Source organism: Melospiza georgiana, chromosome 2 (assembly GCF_028018845.1).
Source record: "Melospiza georgiana isolate bMelGeo1 chromosome 2, bMelGeo1.pri, whole genome shotgun sequence".
Lineage (NCBI taxonomy): Eukaryota > Metazoa > Chordata > Aves > Passeriformes > Passerellidae > Melospiza > Melospiza georgiana.
The window spans coordinates 74,138,698-74,161,512 of record NC_080431.1 but is presented as its reverse complement, the minus strand read 5'-3'; the positions used below and the strand labels follow the sequence as shown (position 1 = coordinate 74,161,512).

General features: G+C 38.3%; 1 protein-coding gene across 14 annotated transcripts in view; it reads left to right on the top strand.

The window, feature by feature from the left end:
- DLG2 (discs large MAGUK scaffold protein 2) overlaps positions 1–22,815 on the top strand; it is a 983,427-nt gene that overhangs the window by 666,603 nt on the left and 294,009 nt on the right. For all 14 annotated transcript variants that reach the window (XM_058044765.1, XM_058044759.1, XM_058044856.1 and 11 more), the window contains one exon: positions 15,057–15,226. In XM_058044765.1, coding sequence (XP_057900748.1) covers positions 15,057–15,226 — 170 coding nt within the window. The remainder of the gene's footprint in view (positions 1–15,056; positions 15,227–22,815) is intronic.

Sequence of the window (22,815 nt, the reverse complement as noted above, 5' to 3'; positions counted from 1 at the left end):
CATTCTTTCTTCTAGGAAACTGATTTCCAATCTCTTCCCATTTGTGAACCTATCAATTGTTTTTCCTTAAAAGCACAGACATTTGTAAGGAGAACTTCAACATGTTGAGAAAAATCAGATCAATTGAGAGTTGCCTTTGGCAGACTAATCAGAAACAGCACTGGTAGCCCCAGCTAGCTGAATGTCATAGGTTAAAATGTTCTAAGGCTGTGCATTGATGTTCTTTCATTAGTTAATGTATCTTTCCTTTTCTTTAATTACTGACTGCTAGGAGATTTTGTGTTGTAAAACTGCAGCATTTTTAGGCATGCTGTGTTGCCCAGTCATCACCCTGCCAGTTTTCCCCATTGGATTTCCCTCCTGCCCTCAGCTCTCAAAGTGACTTGGTGTGAGGAAAGGAGCATTACACACATGCTAACGGCAGGAGACAAGAAGCAAAATAACTTGCCTTCGGTCATCCAGTAAATCAGGGAGAAAGTTTGGAATAGAGTAGTGATTCCTTCTCTCATGTTTCTGTGCCATAAAGTCTTCAGTTAAATGCCTACCAGCAAAGGCTCTAAACAAATTAGATTGGTATCCCCTTTGTTGTCAACTAACCTGCTGTCAAGTGTCAAAGATTATAAATTTACGTAGCTATATGTAGCAACAGAGGAACTCTGAAGACCCTGTCTCATGGATATTTGTGGGGGGAAAAAAAAAAGATTGTGTCCTGATCAAAATTTTAAAATAAGTCTGTGTTTCACTAAAATGAAACAGAGAGGAAAAACTGTGATTTCATGCTATTAATTCAAAGCTTGAAAACTGGAATTGAAAAACACTGAAGTCCAGATCTTTCCAGCAGCAGGCACACAGTTGTTGCCACTTGGTGTCCACTTGTAGCTCTAGATTGCTTGCTAAAAACTGAATTGAAAATGATGCTATGAGGCCTTTTCAGATTAATGTGAAGAGCCCTTCCCAGGCGGGATCGTGTTCTTTACAAGTGTGTCATGTGCCTCTACTACAGCTGGGGAATTGGCTTTATTCCACCATCCTTATATATGAAAACAGAAGTGTGTCTGCTTTGTGATTAGCTGCCGAAGTCCCTGTTAACTTCTGATCTTGTACTAAGCCTATCAGTACCAGGTCTATGCGCGTTGCAATGGCACACGGCTTGTTCAGGATGTTGTTATAATTACGGTGCTGCCACAAAACACTGATTCATATCTGCGCTGTTTACAGGCCTTTGACAATGCTATTAGTTCAGTACATAATTTAGCAGTAAGTTAATAAAGAGGCATTCACCCTATTAGGCAAAACATGCTTGCTTTGCAGACAGTCATAAATTAGATCATGAAATATTGACTGTTCACTCTGTCCTGGTTTGTGTTAGGAAATTTGATCTTATTAACTCTGTTTGTATATGTAGCTGTATCTTTTTTGAGCTACCATGGAATTGAAAAATAAAAAGAATTACCATGTGCAATCTACATGAAAAAGGCAGGTCACAAAATCCAAATCTGATTTTCATACGTTATTTTCAAAGTTGAACACATCTTACTGTAGTGCACATATTAAGTTAACAACTTATATATCTTATCATCAGTGGAATATTGGACCATGTAATTTTGTTCTCTGTCCTCTGCACCACTTCATTTTTGGTTGGCTGAATCCTTCTTTCTCTCATTTTCCTATGTGAATTTTGCATTCTTTCTTCAGTATTGCAGATCCCCAGTGTGTCTCTGAATTGGTTTATACTGTACTATTTATCATTATTTATATTATGCTTTTCCTATTTTGAAAATAGGGTTATAGGCTGTAAAAATCCTTTTATGAGATACAAGGAAAGTGAAACTATTTTTTAACAGCCAAATTGTCAGGCAAAGAGGATAGAAGTTAATGAGTAATGAAAGGTACCTCTGCATTGTGGTATTTGAAGCTGATGAATTTTATAGACTCTTTATAGACATCGGTGATGGACATTTTTACAGAAGTTTTCCTTTGTAGCACAAAGCATCAGTACCTTCTTCCCCCGTACATTTCTGAGCTGTTTTCCATTAATTGAATTCCACTGCTTGTGACTAACACTGAAGCAAATTAGCATGGTACTAGGACTCTAGCTTACGTAATGCCCATTGCACTGGAAATTCCCTGCAGTGGTACTGAACTGGTTAACTGGAGGTCTCTCTCCAAAGAGTTCTTTCATTACCCATCCTGTCTGAATTACAGTCACCCCAGAGTGCTGCAGTAGCAGAACAGCATCATGCAGCCAAATCTAAGTGATTGTTTCATCAACATGTTTGCACTAATACTGCAGTTACGAGTTTAGGTAGCTCAGTGACAGTTCATCTGGAAGAAGCTTTCTGTGGCTGCATACCTTAGAAATCATCAGCTTTCTGTGGACTCTAGTATTAGTCAAGGAAAAAAAATTCACATCTCTTCCTGTACTCAACAGGTGTAACACTCTAGGGTGCCACTGAATTTTTCATTTCTTTCAATTTTCATGAAACATGAAAATACTATTTTAGATTAAAAAATAAACTGACTTAAGTGACCATTAAAAAAAATTTAAAAAGTTCCTTTTAAGCAGCAAATATCTAATTTTAAATATTCTAAGAAAAAACTTGGTCAACATTTTGTTTCTGACAGCCAAAACCACTAGTACATGGTGAGACAGTTCATATTCTGTCAACACTCCTGGCTGCGGTTTGCATAAAGAATTTGGACTATCAGACTTTAGCCAAGACATATTTTCTGACAGTACATCATCATTGTTACATTCCTTACTGCACTTTTACTGCAGCTGTGAGGTACCTTTTTGCACTCTACTCTGAGTTGCAGCTGTGTTGTATGCAACCTAATGGTACTGATGGTCTGAAGCTGGTGGAGGTTCTTACTGAACTTACTGAACAATGTGTTTTCTCCTCCTCCATTTGTTTTAAGGCTGCACCTATGCTGGGAATAGCTATTCCAATCACACCTAAGCAGGAGGGAGGGTTTTCTGCTTGTCGGTGCAAGCACAGCGCTGCTCGTTTTGTGCTCAACTTGCTGGGCCTGATCTTTGGTAACACTTTTCTTCTTTTGTGCTCAAGTTTCCCCATTTGTAAAATGGATACAGTGATCATTATCTTTGCCTCACGGGGGTTGTTGTGAAGCTAAAACGAGTTCATATTTGCAAAACCCTTTGAGAGCCCCAGATGAAAAGCACTTGTAAAAATCCTGAACCTGGGATTGCCTCCTGGGTTATCTGTTGTAACTGGTTTTCCTGCACAAACCTGAATGTGCTGCAGTCTCTGCTGGTGTCAGCTGGGAGGATTTTAACTCGGATTGAGGAACAGCTGAGCATTTCAGTGCCTTCAGCAGGCAAAGCACACCTTGGTCCCAGGTCAGTGTCTCGGCTGTCCCCTGGCTGGACACGCCGCAGCCTGGCCCAGGGCGCTGCCATTCCCCGAGCTCTGGGCCCACAGCCCCTGTGGCACTGGGGACAGCTGGACCAGGGGCTCCGAGGGCAAGTCAGGGCTGCAGAGCCAGAGCTGTCCCTGCCCTCACCACACCTACAGCACCTGGCCCGCGGCGCTTCCAGTACCTGCCAAGCAGCCCTGCAGCTGGGAGGAGTTTGGCTGCTTCCTGATGCCCTCATTCATCCTAGGCTTTACAGAGATTTGTTTTCTTTCCCTTTCCTTTATCCCAACACCTTCCTCTCACAACACCCCACAGCTACCTACACCTCCTTCTGCTCATCCTTCACCTCTCCAGTGTTCCACTCCGGCCTCAACTGTTGACAGGCAGATATGAGTCCTTGTCGTGGGAGCAGCAGTTTTCGTTCTGGCCACCATTAGAGGCTGCCAGAGCTGCCCGGATCCAGCCGAGCCAGCAGCAGTGCTGGATGTACTGGGAACTCCAGCACTCGGCTGCTAGTAGGAGTAGTTGCTGAAGGAAAGCATCGTTCATGGCACTGGCAGGAGACGAGACGCAGAGAGACTGAGGATAACTTGGGAGTTAGAGAACGGACAGAGGAATGGAAAAATGTGGTAAGAGCTAATCAAAACTGAGGATTAAGCTGGATGAGAAACATAGAGGGAGAAGAAATGCAGGGTGGGGCAATATTTTGGGAGAGGGGAATAGAAAAAGTAAACATTAGTTCCTATAATTCTTGCAAGAGGTTAATAAAATTTGATACAAGTTTGAGCGCATTTAAGAGAATGCTTATGGATCCCCTTCCAGTCCCAGCATCCTGCCCACCCTTCGCATGCCCCCTCCCTTTCCTGCTTTGTCCTGCCCATGCTTCCCTGTCTGCTTCCTCAGCCATCCCCTTGCTGCCATGGAACACAGACATTTAAACACAGCTGTGGGCTGGCTGGGGCTGCTGGCTGGGCAGTGTCTGCAGGCATTAACCTGGTGGAGCTGCTGGTGTCAGTCTCCTTGTGCCCGTGTCTGTTCTGCACTGCTGAAAATCTTTTGCTTTTAGTAAAGTTGTGCTTCATTTCCAGTAAGTTGAGGTGGGAAGCAGATCTGCAAAGTGCAAAATTTTCTTCTGTGTTTGGACAATTATTTTGATTTGTCTTTTATACTTGTGTGTCTGGTTCACTTCCAACCCAGCAGCTTCACCTGGATGTATGTTTGTGTATTGGAGTCCCAAACTCTGTTTGAAGATGATGCTAATTATGCAGAGGACATTTTGAAATGAATAATGTGGGAAGTGTAAGATCATAAACTCTGTACAAAATTAACACAGGTGTGGCTTACCTAGCAAGAGAGTTAATTTGCCTTGAGTTATTCTGGCCAAGCAATAACTGAGAGCTTGATGGCACAGAAAATAATTTCATTATAAATGGTTTAGAACATCTGTACCTCCAAACTCATTATGCAGTGACAGGGTATCATTCTGCTTTCAGGATGTTTGTGATAAAGGAAAATAAATGATGAAAGAAGAGGTCCTCCTGCTGTAGATGTACTTAAACTTGAGTTTTATTCTAGAAGTTTATGCTTGAGTCTGTGTACAAATTGAATGGGTGTCAGGTGCTCCTCCCCTCAAGCCCATGTAGCTACACCCTATGAGATGAGCTACCATCAGTTAATAACTACTCCCCATGCTCAAAGTGAGCATTAGGAGATGCAGCTCTTCTGGGAGGCATCAGACTGAGTGGGCTTTTGCTTCTTTCCTTGTGCTGCATGGGGATTGTATGTGAGACGTTTTTAACCTCTTGGATTTTTATCAGACACAGAAAGAACAGAACTTCATTTTAGTGTTGTTGGCTCAGCCATCAAGTAGATATATGAGAAATTTTATCTGCATAGGTTGTTTTTCTTTTGTTTTTTTTTTTCCCAATGGCAAAGATTTAGAGGATTACATTTGCAGCTGATTTAGAATATACTGACATTTTTAGCACCTGAATATTATTGACCATCTTGCATTCTGCCTTTATGAGTAGATTTGAAATAATACCAAGTCAATATTGTACCAAATTTCAAAATTAATATTGATTTAGAAATCAATAGTGGGACACTATTATTGTAATCATTTTCATAAGAAATATTATTATTTGAAGCTGAAGTTTCTTAAATTATATGAATGATCATTGCATGGTATTAGTTTTGACGTTTTGGTAAGAAATTCATTCCTACAGCTAAAAATTGCCTTGAATATCTTTACCAAGTGATTTTTTTAAATCAGGAATTTAAAATATAAATAATTACTGCATTTGGCAGCATTACATTTTTAAAAGTTTTCAGTGCATGTGTCAACATATTTAAATTACACTGTTTCTTTATTTGGCTTGTAGTAATTTAAATAACCTATTTCTTAAGTCTCCGTTGCCCTTGTGATCATTTCTCAATGGAGTGTTGGGCTGCATCACTGAATAAATTTTGCTATCTTCAAATTCCAGGTCTAAGAAGACTTAAGAATATTATACTGAAGCTGAGCAAACATTTTTTTGGTACAAATTTAGGTCCAAATGGCTTTTAAGTGCCAAAGGAAAAGAGCAAATCAGGGCTGCCTTAATCCAAAAAAGTAGTGGCAAAAATCACCTTTGGGGGGAACCTGCATTCACTGTCCTCTCTCTGGGGAATGTGAGGCTCCAGCTTCCAGAGGACTAGTCAGACCACTAAACTGAAGGGGCTCTGAAATCAATGAGGTTTTTTTTTCCTCTCAAGGGTCTTTCACTTCCTCAAAGACAAGTAAAGGTTACATGGGCCAGAGCAGCCTTGCAGTGAGTGTGGTGTTTTGAAAGCAAAGTACAGGCTGTGGACCAGGGTCTCCTCTTTATGGATGTCCCGAGGACTGTGCAGCCGCAATCTTACACATGGACCTGCATACGTTACTATGGTTGTTAGACTTCATCACCTAGAATCATGGAATGGTTTGGATTGGAAGGTCCAAAAACCCTCTAGTTCCAACCCCCCTGCCATGGACAAGGGACACCTTCACTAGACCAGGTTGCTCAAAGCTCCATCCAACCTGGCCTTGAACGCTTCCAAGGGTGGGGCATCCTCAGCTTCTCTGGGCAACCTGTACCTCACTATCCTTACAGTAAAGGGTGTTTCCAAATGGTCTTCCCAATATCTAATCTAAATCAACCCTCTTTCTGTTTAAAGTCATCACCCCCTGGCCTGTTGCTATATGCTCTTGTAAATTAATGTATGTAAAGATATCATCAAGTCAAAGCAGCAGGAAGAATTTCTGCTATCTTGCTTTGAGGATGCTTCCCGGGTGAGGAGCTGATTTAGAATTTGGGAATGGGATATTAAGACTGCAATCTTAAGACAGCATTGCATTATACAAAGTGCAACAGTTTCAGTGATGGAAACAACAGGCAATGAAAGTGTTTTACTGAGATGACCTTGGAGAGAGCAGACTGTTGTTTTGTTTTTAGTTTCTCTGACTGCCTAATCTTTTTGTTTATTCAATTTTGTTTTCGTTCAGAGCTTATTAGATTGAATTTTATTTTTTTTTTTTTTTGCTTAACTGGAATATTTGTTCAGCATAAACCAATGCCATTTTTGTCAAGAACAAAAGGATGATAGAAAAAATTGACCTTAACTTTCCATTTTATTTCAGAGTTCAGTTGTAAATCTGTAGGTGTTACAGCCAAGAGGCATTCAGGTATATAGAAAGATGAGTGGTGGTGTTTCCATCTCTGAAATTAAATCAGTGTTACCGGTAGTTCAGCTATATGCCTTTGGCTTGAAGAGCTTGTCTAGCAAGGCCCTTTAGGATGAAAAATCAGGCGTCACATGTAGGAGATTATGATGACCAGAGAACCTATGTCTGCTCTCCTCACAAGAAGATTTTGGGACATTAAATGAAACTAGTAGTCAGCAGGTCGAAATAACCACAAGGAGAATTTTTAGCTGGTAGCAAAGCTGTGAGATTCATTGATAAAAAACACTGGGGATGTTGAGTTTTCATGAGTTTTGAAAAAGGTTAAATTAGTGTAAAAGAAATTATCCAGGGATATTAATTGGAAAAAAGAAAAAAAGTATTTTTGGAAGGTACAGCAGCTGAAAATGTATTCTGGGTAAAAAACTGTGCTAATATTTTTCCTTTACCATCTGCTAAGGACCACAGTTGGAAAGAAACCCAGACTAGATGGAGCCCTGGTCTGGTTTATCACTTCACACAGCTTTTATCTTTAAGATGAGCAAACACCTAATTCCACACATTTTAGTTCCAAGCTTCCCTATAGTAGGATCATTCTGGCCATAGGGGCAGCACTGTCTTCTTTAGGCCAAGGGCTGGATCTCTGTGTGAGCCACTGGGTGTTTGGTGGAGATGTGGTCAAAATGTTCAGCAGGGCAGCTCCGGTGCAGGTCTCCTTGCTGGCTGTCTTTCCTTGCTGCCTCGGTGTGTGCCTGCAGCAATCCTGCTACCAGGGCCAAGGTTTTAATCTACTGAACAGGGTTTAGTACTAAAGGTTTGTGACTGCTCTCTTTTCTGTTTCTGTTCCTGTTGGGAGCCACTAATGATCCCCTCCTGAAATCAATCACTGCATGTCAGGATGTGCAGGAGCTCACGGTAGTGCTAAATGAGCTCAACATTGCAGAGCTGCATTAATATTGCCATTTACCTGTGGTAATTGGCTGTAGACATATGGAAGATATTGAACTGACTGGATTTCTACTCTAGATCTACTCTGTCAGTATCTGTGCTGGCTTGGATATCTCTGGGATTTCAGTGTGCCAGTTTTGATGTAATATGATGTATCTTTGAGGTCAGATTTCAGATATTAGGTTGGAGAATATTTTCAGCCAAGAAGTATGTGTGTGTATATATACACACACACACACACACACACACACACACTCCCTAAACCAGACACCTGTGATAAAGGCATTCCAAAGACATTCCACCTAAAAGGACAAAAGGATCTCTTTGGAGTGGCAAAAAGGCTTAACTCAGAGAGAGCCTCAGCTTTGTCCAGGAAGTTCTCAGAAACAGAGTAGAATGCAGAAAGGATCCAAAGTCCTTTAAACAATAAATAAACTGCTTTTTAGCCAATTTTGTGTCTGGAGTGCAGTCTTACAGCTGAGTTTAAGGCCTTTAAGAAAAAGAGAGATTTTAAAAAAGGAAATGCTGATGCATCCTCTATTGAAACTGTGTGAATAGGAAGATATTCAAGCTTCTAAATATATTTTCTTCTAAGAGTCTAAAGGCTGCAGGGACTTTTCCATTCCTAATTATATAGTGCAGTATGCCGTCTGTTTCTGACTTACAACTTCAAAAATAGAACTTAGAGTCATAAATGAAACACAAGGAGAGGGATGAAGAGACGCTGTATATGATAAGGAAGTGCTCTGCTAATATTTTTACTGATGTTGTAGCCAGGCACTTGGGTTTTAAATTCAGTGACTGTTATGCAAGCCCTTTAATACACTGGCATTTCATTAAGAGGCTGTTTAAAAAGAAATCTGTGGGTAACTAAAGCAGTAGCAAAGGACAAGCAGTGTAAATATCTTACGACAGTTCTGTGGCTGTGCTGTTGTGTCTCAGGTCTCAGAAAGGTCATAGCTCTAACAGGGTATGGAAACATAGTAATTTCAAGAAATAACATGTTCTGAAATTCAGAAGTATTTCCTAAAATCTGAGTTATTTCCTGAAAGTTCGAGCTTCAGTCTCTGTTCTGGAAGTGAAATAAAGCTCAAAGTCCTCTGGTAGGGCACCTGCAGATCCTGGTGGTAGGGCCTATAGCCCACCTGGATGTGATCTGAAATTCTTGACTGCATTATAGTTGGCATTTTACCTCCAAAATCATCACTAGACTCCTGGTATACAAAGGAGGTAATTCATCTGTACTTTTTTATTTCTCATATGGACTTTGAGAGGGCAAGAAGCAGGACTTAGTGCTAGCCCGTCCCTGGATATGGGAATTGGAAAAGTGACTGGGACTGCCCTGATCTAGAGGCAGTGAGCTGAATCTGCACAGAGAGGCTTTTGCTGATGCTCTTCCACGTCTTTTACCTTCTGCCATTTAGGCAGGAATCCACTAACAGATCAGTTTCACTGGAAAGGGTAGATAGCTATTTTCTACACCCAAAATACTGGACAAATTCAAAGGAGTGAACTGTGGGGATAACCAACACAATTTCAGGTCCCCCTCCAAAATCTTATGGGGTTTGGAGGCTGTGGGCTGAACTCAGGTAGTGTGCTGTAGGACAGACTGGGTTTCCATTATATTGTAGTAACATCTGTGCACATCCTTAAATGAGAAACATTTTATGAGTTTTTTTTCTTTATTTCAGTCTCTGGGATGATAATCATTCCAGTTGCTGATATGAGCTGTGAGGCTGCACAAGCACTGCACTAGGCTTGAGCAAGCACACTCTGCTTTTCAGCAGGGCTTGTTAGCTCAGCCATCCACCAACCTTGGGGCTCCCAGGGCCAACAGACTGAAACTGGCTTGCCAGTGCAAGGGGAGAAAGCATCTGCTGGGTGAATCTACTTAGGGAAATGCTGTGCAAGAGCTTAGTTCCTGTCTTTGCACACACACAGCTGCCTTTGTGCTTGGTTGAGGTGATTGCCTTTCAACTCTCGCTTCTGAAAACTTGTTGCAATGGCGAGTGCAGCCAGGAAGAGGCAGGAGACTGCTTTGCTTGGTTATCCAGTGTTTATGCTGAGTGTGTCTGGGGGCTGCAGTGAGGGCTGGTTCCTCTTTGAGATGAGCCAAGAAGGTGTAGACTCTCCTCTGGAAAGCCCATTTAGACTGTAAAGAGGAGACAAAGGGAGCGGGATGCAGGTGAGGTTTTAATCCTACATTTGTAGACTATGAAAGAAGAACCTGGTGAAGGTTGCGCACAAAGAGCTGGGATGGCACCAGGCCAGCATCATTGGGGAAAAGCTTATATTTTATTGAATTTATTTCAGTGCAATAGATTATTGCCATTGATTCAGAGGCTTGAATGATGATGTTTTTCTCTCGGAAATGAAACATTGTGGGTTTAGTCCTTATTCAATTTCCTCAGAACTAAAGATAATTCTGTTCTTGTTAGAAGCATAGGTTAGATTCAATACTTCAAATAGTGCCTTTATGTTAAATACAGTTAGGTTTCCTGTTTTATTGCACCAATATTTCCACATATTTTTAAATCAAAATCAATCCTAGGATTTCAAATTATTATTAAGTTTGGTTCTAATTCCGCTGTGTCATTTGTAAGTTACAAACCCTTCCCCCCGTCATAAGTTTTATCAAGTAGTATTTGCAGTAGTAACCATGAGATTTTTGGAATTTCATTATAAATCACATAAGTGTCAAATTTTGAGTTAGGATTGGCTGTTACCTTAATCAGACATTTTCATAAACACTAGTTCCCCTCCAGCTTCCAGAAACAGACAGGAATTTTCTTCCACTGATAAATATAATCTCTTTATTTTTGAAACAGGCATAGAAGTAGTTTTACACTACTTTACAATGTCAGGATGGGGTCTAAGAATATACACAAATTTGCTACAGAAATTGGATCATGTCTCTAAGGATCATTATACATAAGGAAATTATGCCCTAAGGGGCATACATGTCATTGGTATTTAGTGTTAGCTCTGAATTCTGTGATTTTGAAGACAAATCTGTAGACTGCTGTAGTAAATGTGATTGCCTTTATTCTGAATTCTTAGTGAAAATTAAAAAAAAAATTATTCCTCTTGGAAGGAAGTCATATGAGCCAGCATCAATATGTACATTTTTTACCCCATGTGCTGTAAATTCTATTTATCATGGAATAGGAAGGCTGTGTATGCCTTTATTCTGAATTCTTAGTGAAAATTAAAAAAAAAATTATTCCTCTTGGAAGGAAGTCATATGAGCCAGCATCAATATGTACATTTTTTACCCCATGTGCTGTAAATTCTATTTATCATGGAATAGGAAGGCTGTGTATAGAATTAAAAAAAAAAAAAAAAAAAAACTGGGGAGAGTGAGTCATCCTTCTCTAGCTAATGGATTAGACATATTCTCTTAAGGTCAGATAATCTAATTATAATTATTTGCTGACCTCTTGAAGTAAAGATAATAATCCTTTCAGCTTGCAACCTAGCATCTTGTGTTCCTGCTTAAGGTGCTGTGCTCTTGTGAGTTCTGGAAGAAAGAAAGTATCAACAGTTTTTTAGGGAAACTTAGGCAAAAATGGTTAGACACTGGAGCAAAGGATAAAGAGAAAGTTTAGTGTTTCTTTGTCTTACCTCTGTAGCCTATCTGATATCTACACAATGATATATGGAAGTGTATATCTACCTGATATATTTTATAGTTTTGCACTCATTCTCCCATTATAACTATTTTGCCTTGATTTCTATGCTCTGACTAAAGAATAAAGAAATTCCATATTAATTTAAGTTTTTCTGAGGAGGCAACTAAAAAAAAAATCATTTGGCTTTGGCTAGAAATCATCTATGAATGCTTTAGTATCATGATGTTGATCCACAGAGCGCAGATTATTCCCTTGTTCTTCAGTCTATAGTTAGTTCCAGTTAGCTGTGCTATGGCAAGTGGGCTAATGTGTGTTGGCAGGACCATTTGGTCTTCTGGGGCTCTTAGCTGCCACACCAGGCTGCTTTGGGTTTCCCCTCAGGGCACCATATTGCACAGAACAAGGGAACAGAATGATCATTACCAGTTGTCACCTACTATATGTCCAGTAAGTGCCTAAGGACTGTACTCGTCTTCTTTACTTACAAGTTGACTGAAGCGTTTATCAGTTTCTCAAGGATGTCTGCAGTTTCTTGAAAACAGTAAAAATCAAATTCAGATGAATATAGTGAAATTTAAACCCTTAAAAATAGGGGGTTTTCCTTCATACAAGCCCTTATCTGCTTTGAAGATAGCAGCAACTGGTAATCCTCTGAGACCCTGACCTTCCCCCTTAACAAAGTAGCTCTGATATTTCTTCTATGAGTTGTTTTGCCTGATTGTTGCATGTGTTCTATATTTAACTATCCAGGGTCCTTCATATTGAATTTATACTACAAAATTTTTGTAGAATATATTCATTATGTGAAAGAACCTAGAGGAGCCAGTGTGCCATATGAAGAGCTGCCAAACTCATTTTAATGTGTTACCTGTGTGGGGGATTCTACAAACCTTAATCAAATTAGGTGTGTGCATAATATTTGAGAGCAGGTCTGAGGAGAGCTGCTTGGAGACATTGATGGATGAGAAGGTCAACATGACCTGGCAATGTGCACTGGCAGACCAAAAAGCTAAGATGTATGAGACCCCTCCTAACCCAAACCTTCCTCTGATTATATGACAATACAACTACTGTTGTATGTATTGGTGAAACTACTGGGATCTCTTCTGTTGGACTTATGTTATCTTGTATTATGAGGCAGATCTTCTCCTGGGCACAGCTCTGTCGCCATCTGAAACCAACTTACAGGTATAGGGCATATCCAGCAATAAATGAGAAAAGAAATCACAAAAATAAAATTTTGCCATAGACTTGGCAGGTGAACGTAAAGCCAGGAAAATGCATTGGAGAGCTGCTTGCACGGGCAGAGTAGTTTTGTCCCTAAGGGGTAACACCACACACTTAATAATCTGAAAGAATTTTCTTAAACTGGGTTTACTGACTTTTTTGCTGTTATGCTTTTAGGTTTATTTTGTTGCAGCATGTGCATATATGTTCTTGAATATTGTATTTATTTATTAAAAAATGAAAAATTAACCTTCTCATGAGTGGGGGAAAAAAGCCTACAGGTGTGGGAAGGCATAGAATCATACTAGCATATTTTGGTTGGGGTTGGAAGGGACTGTAGAGATCCTTTATTTCTGTCATTCCCAGCTTTGGGCAGTGACATTTTCCATTAAAACAGGTTGCTTAAAGCCCCTCCCAACCATGGAAACTTCTGGCATTAGAGTAAACCACGAAACCCAATCTTTGAATGTTACCTAGAAACTTTGTGATACAGTATTTCTTCTCAACAGTGAAGCATGAACTTTGTGTCCTTTCCAAGTTTGACCAGTTTCAAATAACTGTGTTATTTTTGTCATTTTGATTTGAGTTTGTTTGAAACAAAAGCAGCAGAAAAAGAACATGAAAAAAAAATCCTAAATTCTTGGGGTTCTGATAAACTTTGGTAAAGTTTCATTCTCCCTCCATGTGCTAAGACTCCTAATCAATATCCAGATCAAGTGTTCTTTTGCTGTAAAGAGTCACATTTGATAGTTGATTTTTATGTATAGAAACAAAGCAGAAGTGGGAATATTTTTAGCAACCCGTATTTGCTTCACTGATTGTCCTTTCAGACATGCAGAACACCACATTCATTTGCAATCTGCCTTTTTCTTCTGTACCCAACATACTTAGAGGCATCTCACAACAAATGTACTGCACAAGAGCAGTAGTCTAAATTAATCTGTTCTTTTCACTTGTTGTCATTTGCAAAGAAAAGATGGCCCAGCAGTTAAGTCATTAGCCTGCTGCTTTGGAGATAGATTTTACTGCTCTTAAGTTGTAGATTTCCTTTCCAACTAGGACAGATCTGTCAGATGAGGAGGATGCAGCTCCATCTAACCATCCATTGAGGGTGATTATATGTCCATCCTCAGATACTGCAGTAAATGCTCAAAGTAAGACTGTGAGAGAATTTAAATAGTATTCTAATAAAAAAGAAATTGTGATTATTATACAGCAGATCTTGTAGCCTATAGTCAGTGTTGAAAACAAAGAATTTAACTTGAGTAAATAATTTAGCATCACACATTCTCTTGTAAATTGTCTGCTTTTTGTAGGACAGCATTTTTACTATAACAGCTTTTGTATCACACTATGAGATTTCCATAAGACCAGCTGTAGTTGTCCTTACTATGGTCCATAGTAATAGCATGCAGCATCAGTGTTTTAAAGCAATTATGTTGTTTAGTCAAAACTTTAAATGAAGTTTGTAAAGACAAATTATTACTTATTTCTATCACTACAGCGCATGTAACCCAAATTTCTGAGGGAGGATGGTAGGTATGAGTGATTGGGTAGAGTCCAGTTTGAATCAGGTAGGGCTTTTGGAAGGACTGAGTGCTCTGTCTCATTTCTTGTGAAGCATATTGCACTAAGTCTGTCATCTGGCAGATGTGGACTTGATGATTCTTGTGGATCCCTGAGCACAACACAACGCAAAGCACCAAGACTCCATCAGAAGGTTGTATAAAAGAGATTTATTATAGCAAGAGATTTATTATGTTGCCTTTATCGTTTTTCGAGATACTTACATTTACTTAACAGACGCATACTCTGCCCATTGGTCATAAGAAAGAAACAAAGTTCTCAATGGGTAAACAGGGCGCCAAGTCATTCTGTGAGCCAGCTAAAGTCCGTATCTTTTAACTTTCTCTCTCATCATGTTGTCATGGTGATGGCCTTGATGTCTTCCTCAAGAGAGATACGGGGCTTTCCTTGTCTTTAGGAAGTCTTTCCTGGCTCACAAGAACAGCACAAAATGTCTTTCCTGCAGGTCCCTTCCAGCTCATCATATTCTGTGATTCAGAGATTCCCAGTGAAGTCATCTTAATTTTACAGCACTGCTGACAAAACTATGGCTCAAAGTAACAGCTGAAGCATTCAGTACCTCTGGTTCTTTGTTTTTCTTGTAGGGTCAACGATTGCATCTTGCGAGTGAACGAGGTTGATGTGTCGGAAGTGTCACACAGCAAGGCCGTGGAGGCCCTGAAGGAGGCCGGCTCCATAGTGCGATTGTACGTCCGGCGAAGGAGACCTATACTGGAGACCGTCGTAGAGATCAAGTTGTTCAAAGGACCGAAAGGTAGATAAGAAAACTATAAAGGCGTCCATTTTAAACTTGGTGTTTATTCTCTCTTGTAGCTTAAATGGCATCTGGCCTTGTTGATTTGCTAACTGGTTGACATGTCAAATACTGAAATGTAGTTCATTTAGGCATGTAGAACTTGAATTCATGGTTAATCTCTTCCTGAAATATAAAGGAGTTCAAGGAATTGTGGTTTTCTTCATTCGATGTTTACTCTCTCATTACCTTCTAAGGACACATGGAGATACTATGTGGCAGCACATATACTACCTTTAAAGTTCCTTTACTCAGACCTTTGATTTAAGGTGCTGTTGAATGTGGAGTTTCTGAATTCTTCATCTTTTCAGAAGGTTTTTTGATTATCCAGCTTGCCCTCTCTACTTTCATTATGTTTTTTTCTAGTTATCTTTGGAACATGAAGAATATCAACTTAGCCAGATGCGTAGAAGAATTTTATTTTATTCTTTAACAAAATTATGTGGAAATGTAGCACAAAACTTTCACTAGTCTAAATGAGCTTTATTGCTTCCAGCAGAACCTTCTGGTTACAGAACAAAAAGCCAGATTCCTTTCAAGAAGCATTTTTCTTCATAGCTAATTTCTGGACAAAGAAAATGCATATTTTCATGGTACATGTGAATAGAATGAACAGCAGTTAATTATTTTGATCCATAATAGCTATTTCATAAGCAGGTCTTTGATAAATATATATATACGTATTATGAAATGAAGACATTTGCATGTGTCTTAATATATGCAGTGCACATGAGATTACTCACCCTATTTTATCTATAGTAAATAATCTACAGCTTTTTCAGTGTTCTCCCTTACATGTTCTCTCATGTGAATATTATAATTTCCTTCTCCATAGGGTTTTTAATAGTAGTAGTGGAGTATATTAATTATATTGAGACATATTGTTGAGCTTGACCTCTAATACTCAACAAAGATAGTGCAACACTGAAAACGGTGCACTCTCTGACACTGCAGTGTATTCATTATGCTCTGCTCTTAGAGAAGAGTAAGATATATTTAAACAGGCATCTAATGGTAAATCCCTGAAAGTCTGGATTCTTGTGGTCAGTTATGATGCTGGATTGTTTTTCTAACAGAAAAGCATTTCTAATGGCATTTTGTATGCATGTGAATTCAGAGTAGAAATGCAGGCAGTGTTTTTAAAGATTTGGAGTTAAAGTAAGTGTCTGATGTGATAGTCATTTTGAGAGACCTAAGGCTAAAGAAACTAAAATTAACTTGTCCTTTCTGGTTGTGATGAAGCAGTAAAAATTATTCACCATGACCAAATTTTTGCTACATCGTGAAAATGGACAAGAGAGGCAATCATTATCTAATAATGGGTTTGCATTGTGTTTGTTTTGAGTGTACGCCTGCAACTATTTCTTTTTGCAGTTATTTTCATAAAACTGAATGGATACCAAAAAATGGATACCTTTTAGGGCAAGCTAAAAAACTTTTGCTTCTTACTGCTGCAAATATGATTTTGCATCTATATTCTTATATGAAGTTTACTACAGATAATTATATAAATAATAAATTTTATTGTTAAGTTGAATATGTTTTTTTATATTTTCACTTTCATAGGAACATGTTAGCTGGAAACTTGGATAAAAAATAGGTTTATGGACTAGTTTTTGCAAAAGCCAGGGGTTTTACCTTCATAATTCAGGCAGTAAGGAAGCCTGCTCTATTAGGCTTTCGGTATTCTAGAAATAAGAAAGGAAAATGAAGAAAATAAATAATTTATAGTTGGGACTAAAAACCTTACCAATACTATTTTTAATATCTAGAGCGTATTTCCTTTGATTTTTTTCAAATCTTCCATGAAGAAATTATCTATTGCAAGGCATCAAACTCTTAGCAGAAGTTGAGAATAAAACCTGTGACTCTTGGCTGTAGTCACTCCTGTGATGCTTATCTCCTCATATTTCAGGTGATTTATCTGTGAACTGGTCTTTCACACCATTACTATGCAACATAAGAACCACTTAGTATTTATATAAACAGTGTTTCTTACTTCTCAGAGTGAAATTGGGATGTTTTGGTGTCCAGAGCAGGATCTGAAAACTAGCATGGTAGCTTCCACAGCATTCCTTCTTTCCTACTCACAAAATCAGTAAAGAAAGTAAATCTATTTTTTAGACAAGAAGGTTGTTGCATACCAAAATTGGAATAGCAATTATCTTTTCAATTATTTTCCTGACTGTCTCTGTCAGTATATAACCCAGCATTTACTGAGTTCATTCCTTACTGCCCTGAGAATTCACCACATGAAAACAAGTCTTGGCAACCCTAATGCCAGGTAAACTCAGAGATCCCTAACTTGCCTGTGTGTATTAGATTATATCTTTCAGCCCTTGAAGTTGGTAAAGAAGGAAATTTGCAAGGCTTTATATATAGAGGTCCTTTTAATTTCATCTGAGATATTCAGGATGAGGGCTTTTACAAGTTTAGTCCATAGAGGTTAGTTGGGTTTTTTTAATGGGCATTTATTTTTGTTGCTAGCAACTACCATATAGAAGACATTGATTAATTTGGTGACGGTGTTTTAAACATCATATATTAAATAAGCATTGTCTGGAGATGGCTTTGAGTGTGTAACAGGGGGAAGGGCATGCTCTTGTGCTGCCAGGAGGTCCCTTCTAAATGCAGACCCCCATGCAGTTGTTCCTGTTGTTTCACAAAAAGGCTCAGCTAGTGTCATGTGTGCTAAGCCTTTAGTTTTATTTTTGGGAGCAGAAGCTGTAAACAAAGACACAATGAGTTGTGTAATAGGAAAATCAAGGGTTCAAAGAGAGCTTCAGCTGTGTAGGCATTTAAAGCTGATCATCACTTTGACACACCTGATTGCAAATACTGGCAGATAGCCACAGTCTGTGTCTTGAAGGTAATTGCTAACTCTCTTTCATGTGCTTTGGAGATTGTCTTTTGTATGCCTCTTGCATGTCTCTTCAGGCAGGCATACAATTCACAGTATGATTTTGCAAAGGACTGAGTGGCCAACAGTGGACGTTTTGTTTCAGTCATTCCCAGGGCACTGCAGATTTTAGCAGCCAGCATCTCTACTGTAGCTGACAGCTGTAACAGAGGAAAGATATACTTGCAGCTTTCTTATTTAAATCACTGGGATTTAGACACTACTGAAAATCCTGTCATTAAGTAATATGCTTTTCTTTGTCTGTATTGAAACAAGACTAGCAGTAATGAGAATGGATTGCACTCACTGCAGTGTTTGCTCCTGAAGAGCAAAATGCAGGCATTCAAAACAAAGCAGTTTAATGATGCTGTCTGCTTTGTAATATAATTTGTGCATTAGCTGCCTGAAAGACCCTGCAAAGGTCTGTGTATGGGCAGTGGATTGTGAACTTCAGTCACTGTTCAGGGGTTCCAGTGCTCTCTCCCATTTCATTGCATTAGAAGAATTTTAAACCAAAGTAGTTTCATAGACCTCAAGATTTTCATGCTGTCCTATCACACTCCAAATATACTTTTACTAAATCCAGAAGCATTGAGTAGTGTGATGATGCACAATTACTTTGCTGATGTACAAGTAGTAGAAATTAAACTTGATTCATTTTAATTTCATTTTATAAATGATCTTCTACCATTAGAAGAAATACATTTTTAAATGTATTTCTACCATGTAGAAAATTTCTGGCAGTGAGAAACTTGGGTAAACACAGAGGTCATGTAAAATATTACCTGCCTACTTGCATACCTAGCTGGTAATTTAAGCTCTGATATAATGTACCTGAACGGGGGGGAAAAAAGGGCAGAAAATAAGGATTCTTGGAACTACAGCACTGTCAGATTAGATAATAAACTTTTGACCTCACTTCTGTAGGAAATGTGGTGTCTTAAAAGACATCAGAACTGCAGAAATGAAGTTCAGGGTATGTGAAGCAGAACAGCTGAGTACCAGGAAACTTCAGAGGAAAATTGTCAGACTGAATAACACCCAAAAAAAAAGGAACGACATAAAGAACAGCTAATTTTGCTATCTGGATTTTCTCGTGGCTTGGGTATAAAGTCATAGAGAAACAGGATTACTTTCCCACACCCTTGATGATAATAGTGCCTATTATCATTACAGTGTTTGAGCTGTGTCAGGATGTTGCCGCGATGACTGGAGCTGCCCTTCTGTTCATGACGTTTTAGATGAAAGGCTCTGGACACACCAGCAGCTGTCTCACTTTTTGATTTCTAAAAGCATACTTTTTGCTCATTCCTGATGAATTCAGCCAGTGACACATTCCTATGAGGTCCACCTCACACAGCTTTGGGCACTAAATCATGTTTAGGGACATTTCATTCTTTGCTCTTTCTGCTCTTAGAATTAGGACCATATCAAAACTTTTCTTATAATCCATTTGGAGTGTGATTATATTTTGGGGCTTCAGATTAAAAATTAATGCATCTCTTAAGCACTGTTCAGCCCCATTTGGTATCTCCCTCTGGATGACTGTTCTTCTTATCTTAAATTTCTTAATCAGCAAAGACTAAGCTCCTAAATCAGACATCTAATAAAATATGCAAAAATAAGATAGGATTAATATAAAGGGCATAATGTGCATTTATTTTGAGAGTTATGTGTATCTGTCTAAATGTTAGACTACGTCATTGGGCATAACCAGTTCCAGAGTTCCCATTTCGTTGTGTTCTGTGCTGAACTGAAGCGACTCTGTGGCACATGGTAGATTTTCTTTTCCTGTAACTATTTGGTTTATTCATGATGTCACTGACTAAAGTCAATGGATGGTAATGAAGCTTTCTTACTATACTAGGAAAAGAATCAGTATGGTCTAATTTGTATATTTTTTAACTCACTGGTAAGTTACGAGATTTTCTTTGGAAGATGCAGAAAATTTTCACCATCAATATACGGTATGATTTCACTGTAGATTTATCTTGGCTTGTTACTGAAATGTCCTCTAGTCTATTACTGTCTGTAGTTTCCTAGAGGTTCATGCTACTTTTTTCATGAGAATAGGTGTATTTTAATTTGAATTGATGGCTTTATTGGAAATGTCTTGTGTGTTCTGTTGCATGGATAGTAACCCAGCTTGCAGTGACAACTGAAATAGTCACAAAAGTACACTTCAATGATGTGTGTTTCAAAATGTCTGCTTAAAAAAAAGTGTTCAATTCAGAATATCAGAATAGAGGGTTCATTTAAAAAAAAAAGTGCTGCTTTCAGTAAGGAATGGAGAAAACTTACAACTTTTACCTAGCAAAGCAAAGTCAAAAGTTACCTTTTTATCTCAGGTAATAGCTGCAGCACTTAAAATGAAAGAAAGGGCTTTTTGCAAACAAAGAACCCCAATTATTTATTTCCCAATTTCAGAGAATAGTGAGAGCTTTCAGATCTTACTGTTTGATAACTGATTGCAAGTGTTTGCTTCAGACTGATGATGGTACATATTTTTTTTATTATTTTTTTTTATTGCAGCTATCATTTCTACTACTTAAATGATCTATTTTCTCTAATTTAAGAGACACTAAATATGCCATAGCAAACTTTAGCATGTGGGAATAGGAGATTTTATGACAAGTTAGTCAGATATTTTCTTAATTAAAAAATTATGTTTTGTAAGGTCCAAAGTGTTTTTCAACAAAATCATTTTTGAACATTTTGAACAGAACCTTTTCTTATGGTCTTTGAAGAATTTCATTCTTATGATCCTATCAGCTGTGAATTTACTTCTGGTTTTCAATGTTCTCTTCCTTTTGTGCTCTGTGAATCCTTATCTAAAACAGAGAAAAATGGAGCAACTTAAAAGATAGAATCATATAAAAATGAGGAAGCAAGCAAACTTTCTCAAGTGTGGGTTTAACAAACTGTCTTGGTTCTCAACTCTAATTTAAATGCTTCACTTCATATTATTGTAACCTGAAGTATCACTTATTTCAAGTATAAATAGAAAACTAACACAGTTGAAACTAAAATACCCTTTATTGTGAAATGTCTTTGCTTGAAGGAACTCGTATTTCCTCCAATTAGCAGAAAGTGCTCCATCAAACACTAATACATATTTTTCCAGCTTTAAGATAGTGGCTCAAACTATCATTTATAAGTTAACATCACTAAAAGCATGGCTTCCCTGCAGGCTAGGATTGTCTAGTGTAAGAATATGTGAGTATCTAATAGTTTATCACATGAAAATTGCATTTTCTTGAAAATCATGAAATTAGAAAGCACCATGATAAAAGTGCTATAAAAGCCTCTGCTGTTTTCCAGCCATGTTTTGAAACATTTGTGTTGCCAGTGCCTGATGTGGTAAAAGTGGTAGCTTTTATCTGCACCTTTATATTTCCCAGACTGAGGATCCTGATCTTTCTTTAATTTAAGTGATGATAAATGCATGCAGCTGCTATTATCATATTCTTTTTTAGGGTAAAAGTAAAATACCAAATGTATTATCTGACTTTGGTCAGTAAAGACATGCCATCTCATTTGTGTAAGTTACCATCTATGAAGCTTTTCTTTAAAAATCGCACATTGATTCTGTGAAGTGGTTCCTTCCGTTCCTGAGGAAAGGTAGTCCTTGTATACAATTTCACAAAGTAATAGTTATTATTCTAATGACATTTCAGTTCTAGTTTCTCGGGCTTTTTCTTTTTTGTCTCTAGTGGAGAAAGAAGGTAAATCTGTTATGTTTTTTGTTAAAAATGCAGTCTAATGGCAGGAAGTGGTGGAATCAGCTTGTCCTCACATCAGACTTAATTTAACCATCTTTGGAGATTAGTAGTCAGTCATTAAAGAAAATATTTTCCAAATCAAAAAGGATATTTTCAAAGGGAATTCAAAATCCCTCCTTCTGGCTGGTCGTCTCCCTTAAAACTGGAGCTCTCCTGTGAACTGTAGGATATTACTTGCTTGAAATCTTTTATATTTTCACGATGACTATGATTTTCCTTTTTTCTATTTAACTGTCATTTTCCATTAGCAGTAAAGAAGTAAACAATATGTCTGGGAAGACTGTGCAGCAATACTGTATGTATGTATTTTATCTGTTTTTCCCTTGAAACCATTAAGCTCTTAAGAACTCTCCAAGCATTTCTGAAGAATCCTGTGTTCATATGCAAAATGAACATCTAATCTCATAGTGGATTTTAAATAAAATTTTCTAGAAATCATTCACAAAGATTTCCACTGATACATTGCTTTTTTGCAGCTCCATCAGGATAACTATTTCTGAAGTGGTGCAGTAGCAATTTTCAAGTGCAGTGCTGTATTTTAATAGCCAATTGAGATGGCTATAAAAATTCAGCACTGTGCATTAAGATCATTACTAAATTGCTTCAGCAATACTTACTGATGAGGCAGCTTCAGCAGAACACATTTCATCTTAATGAACTGTGGCTGCAATAGAGCAAAAAGCAGCAACTCAGGGAAAGATAGATGTGCAGGTAGGCTTGGATGCCAACAAACTGGAGATTTTGTTTCAAGAAAAATAAGGTCTGGTTGGTTGCTTTTTGTTTTCAGTGGAGAAAGAAAAAAAAGTCTACCATCTTTTTCATTACAATTGAGTTAAATGGCAGAAGATGGTGCTATGGAAATGTGTCAC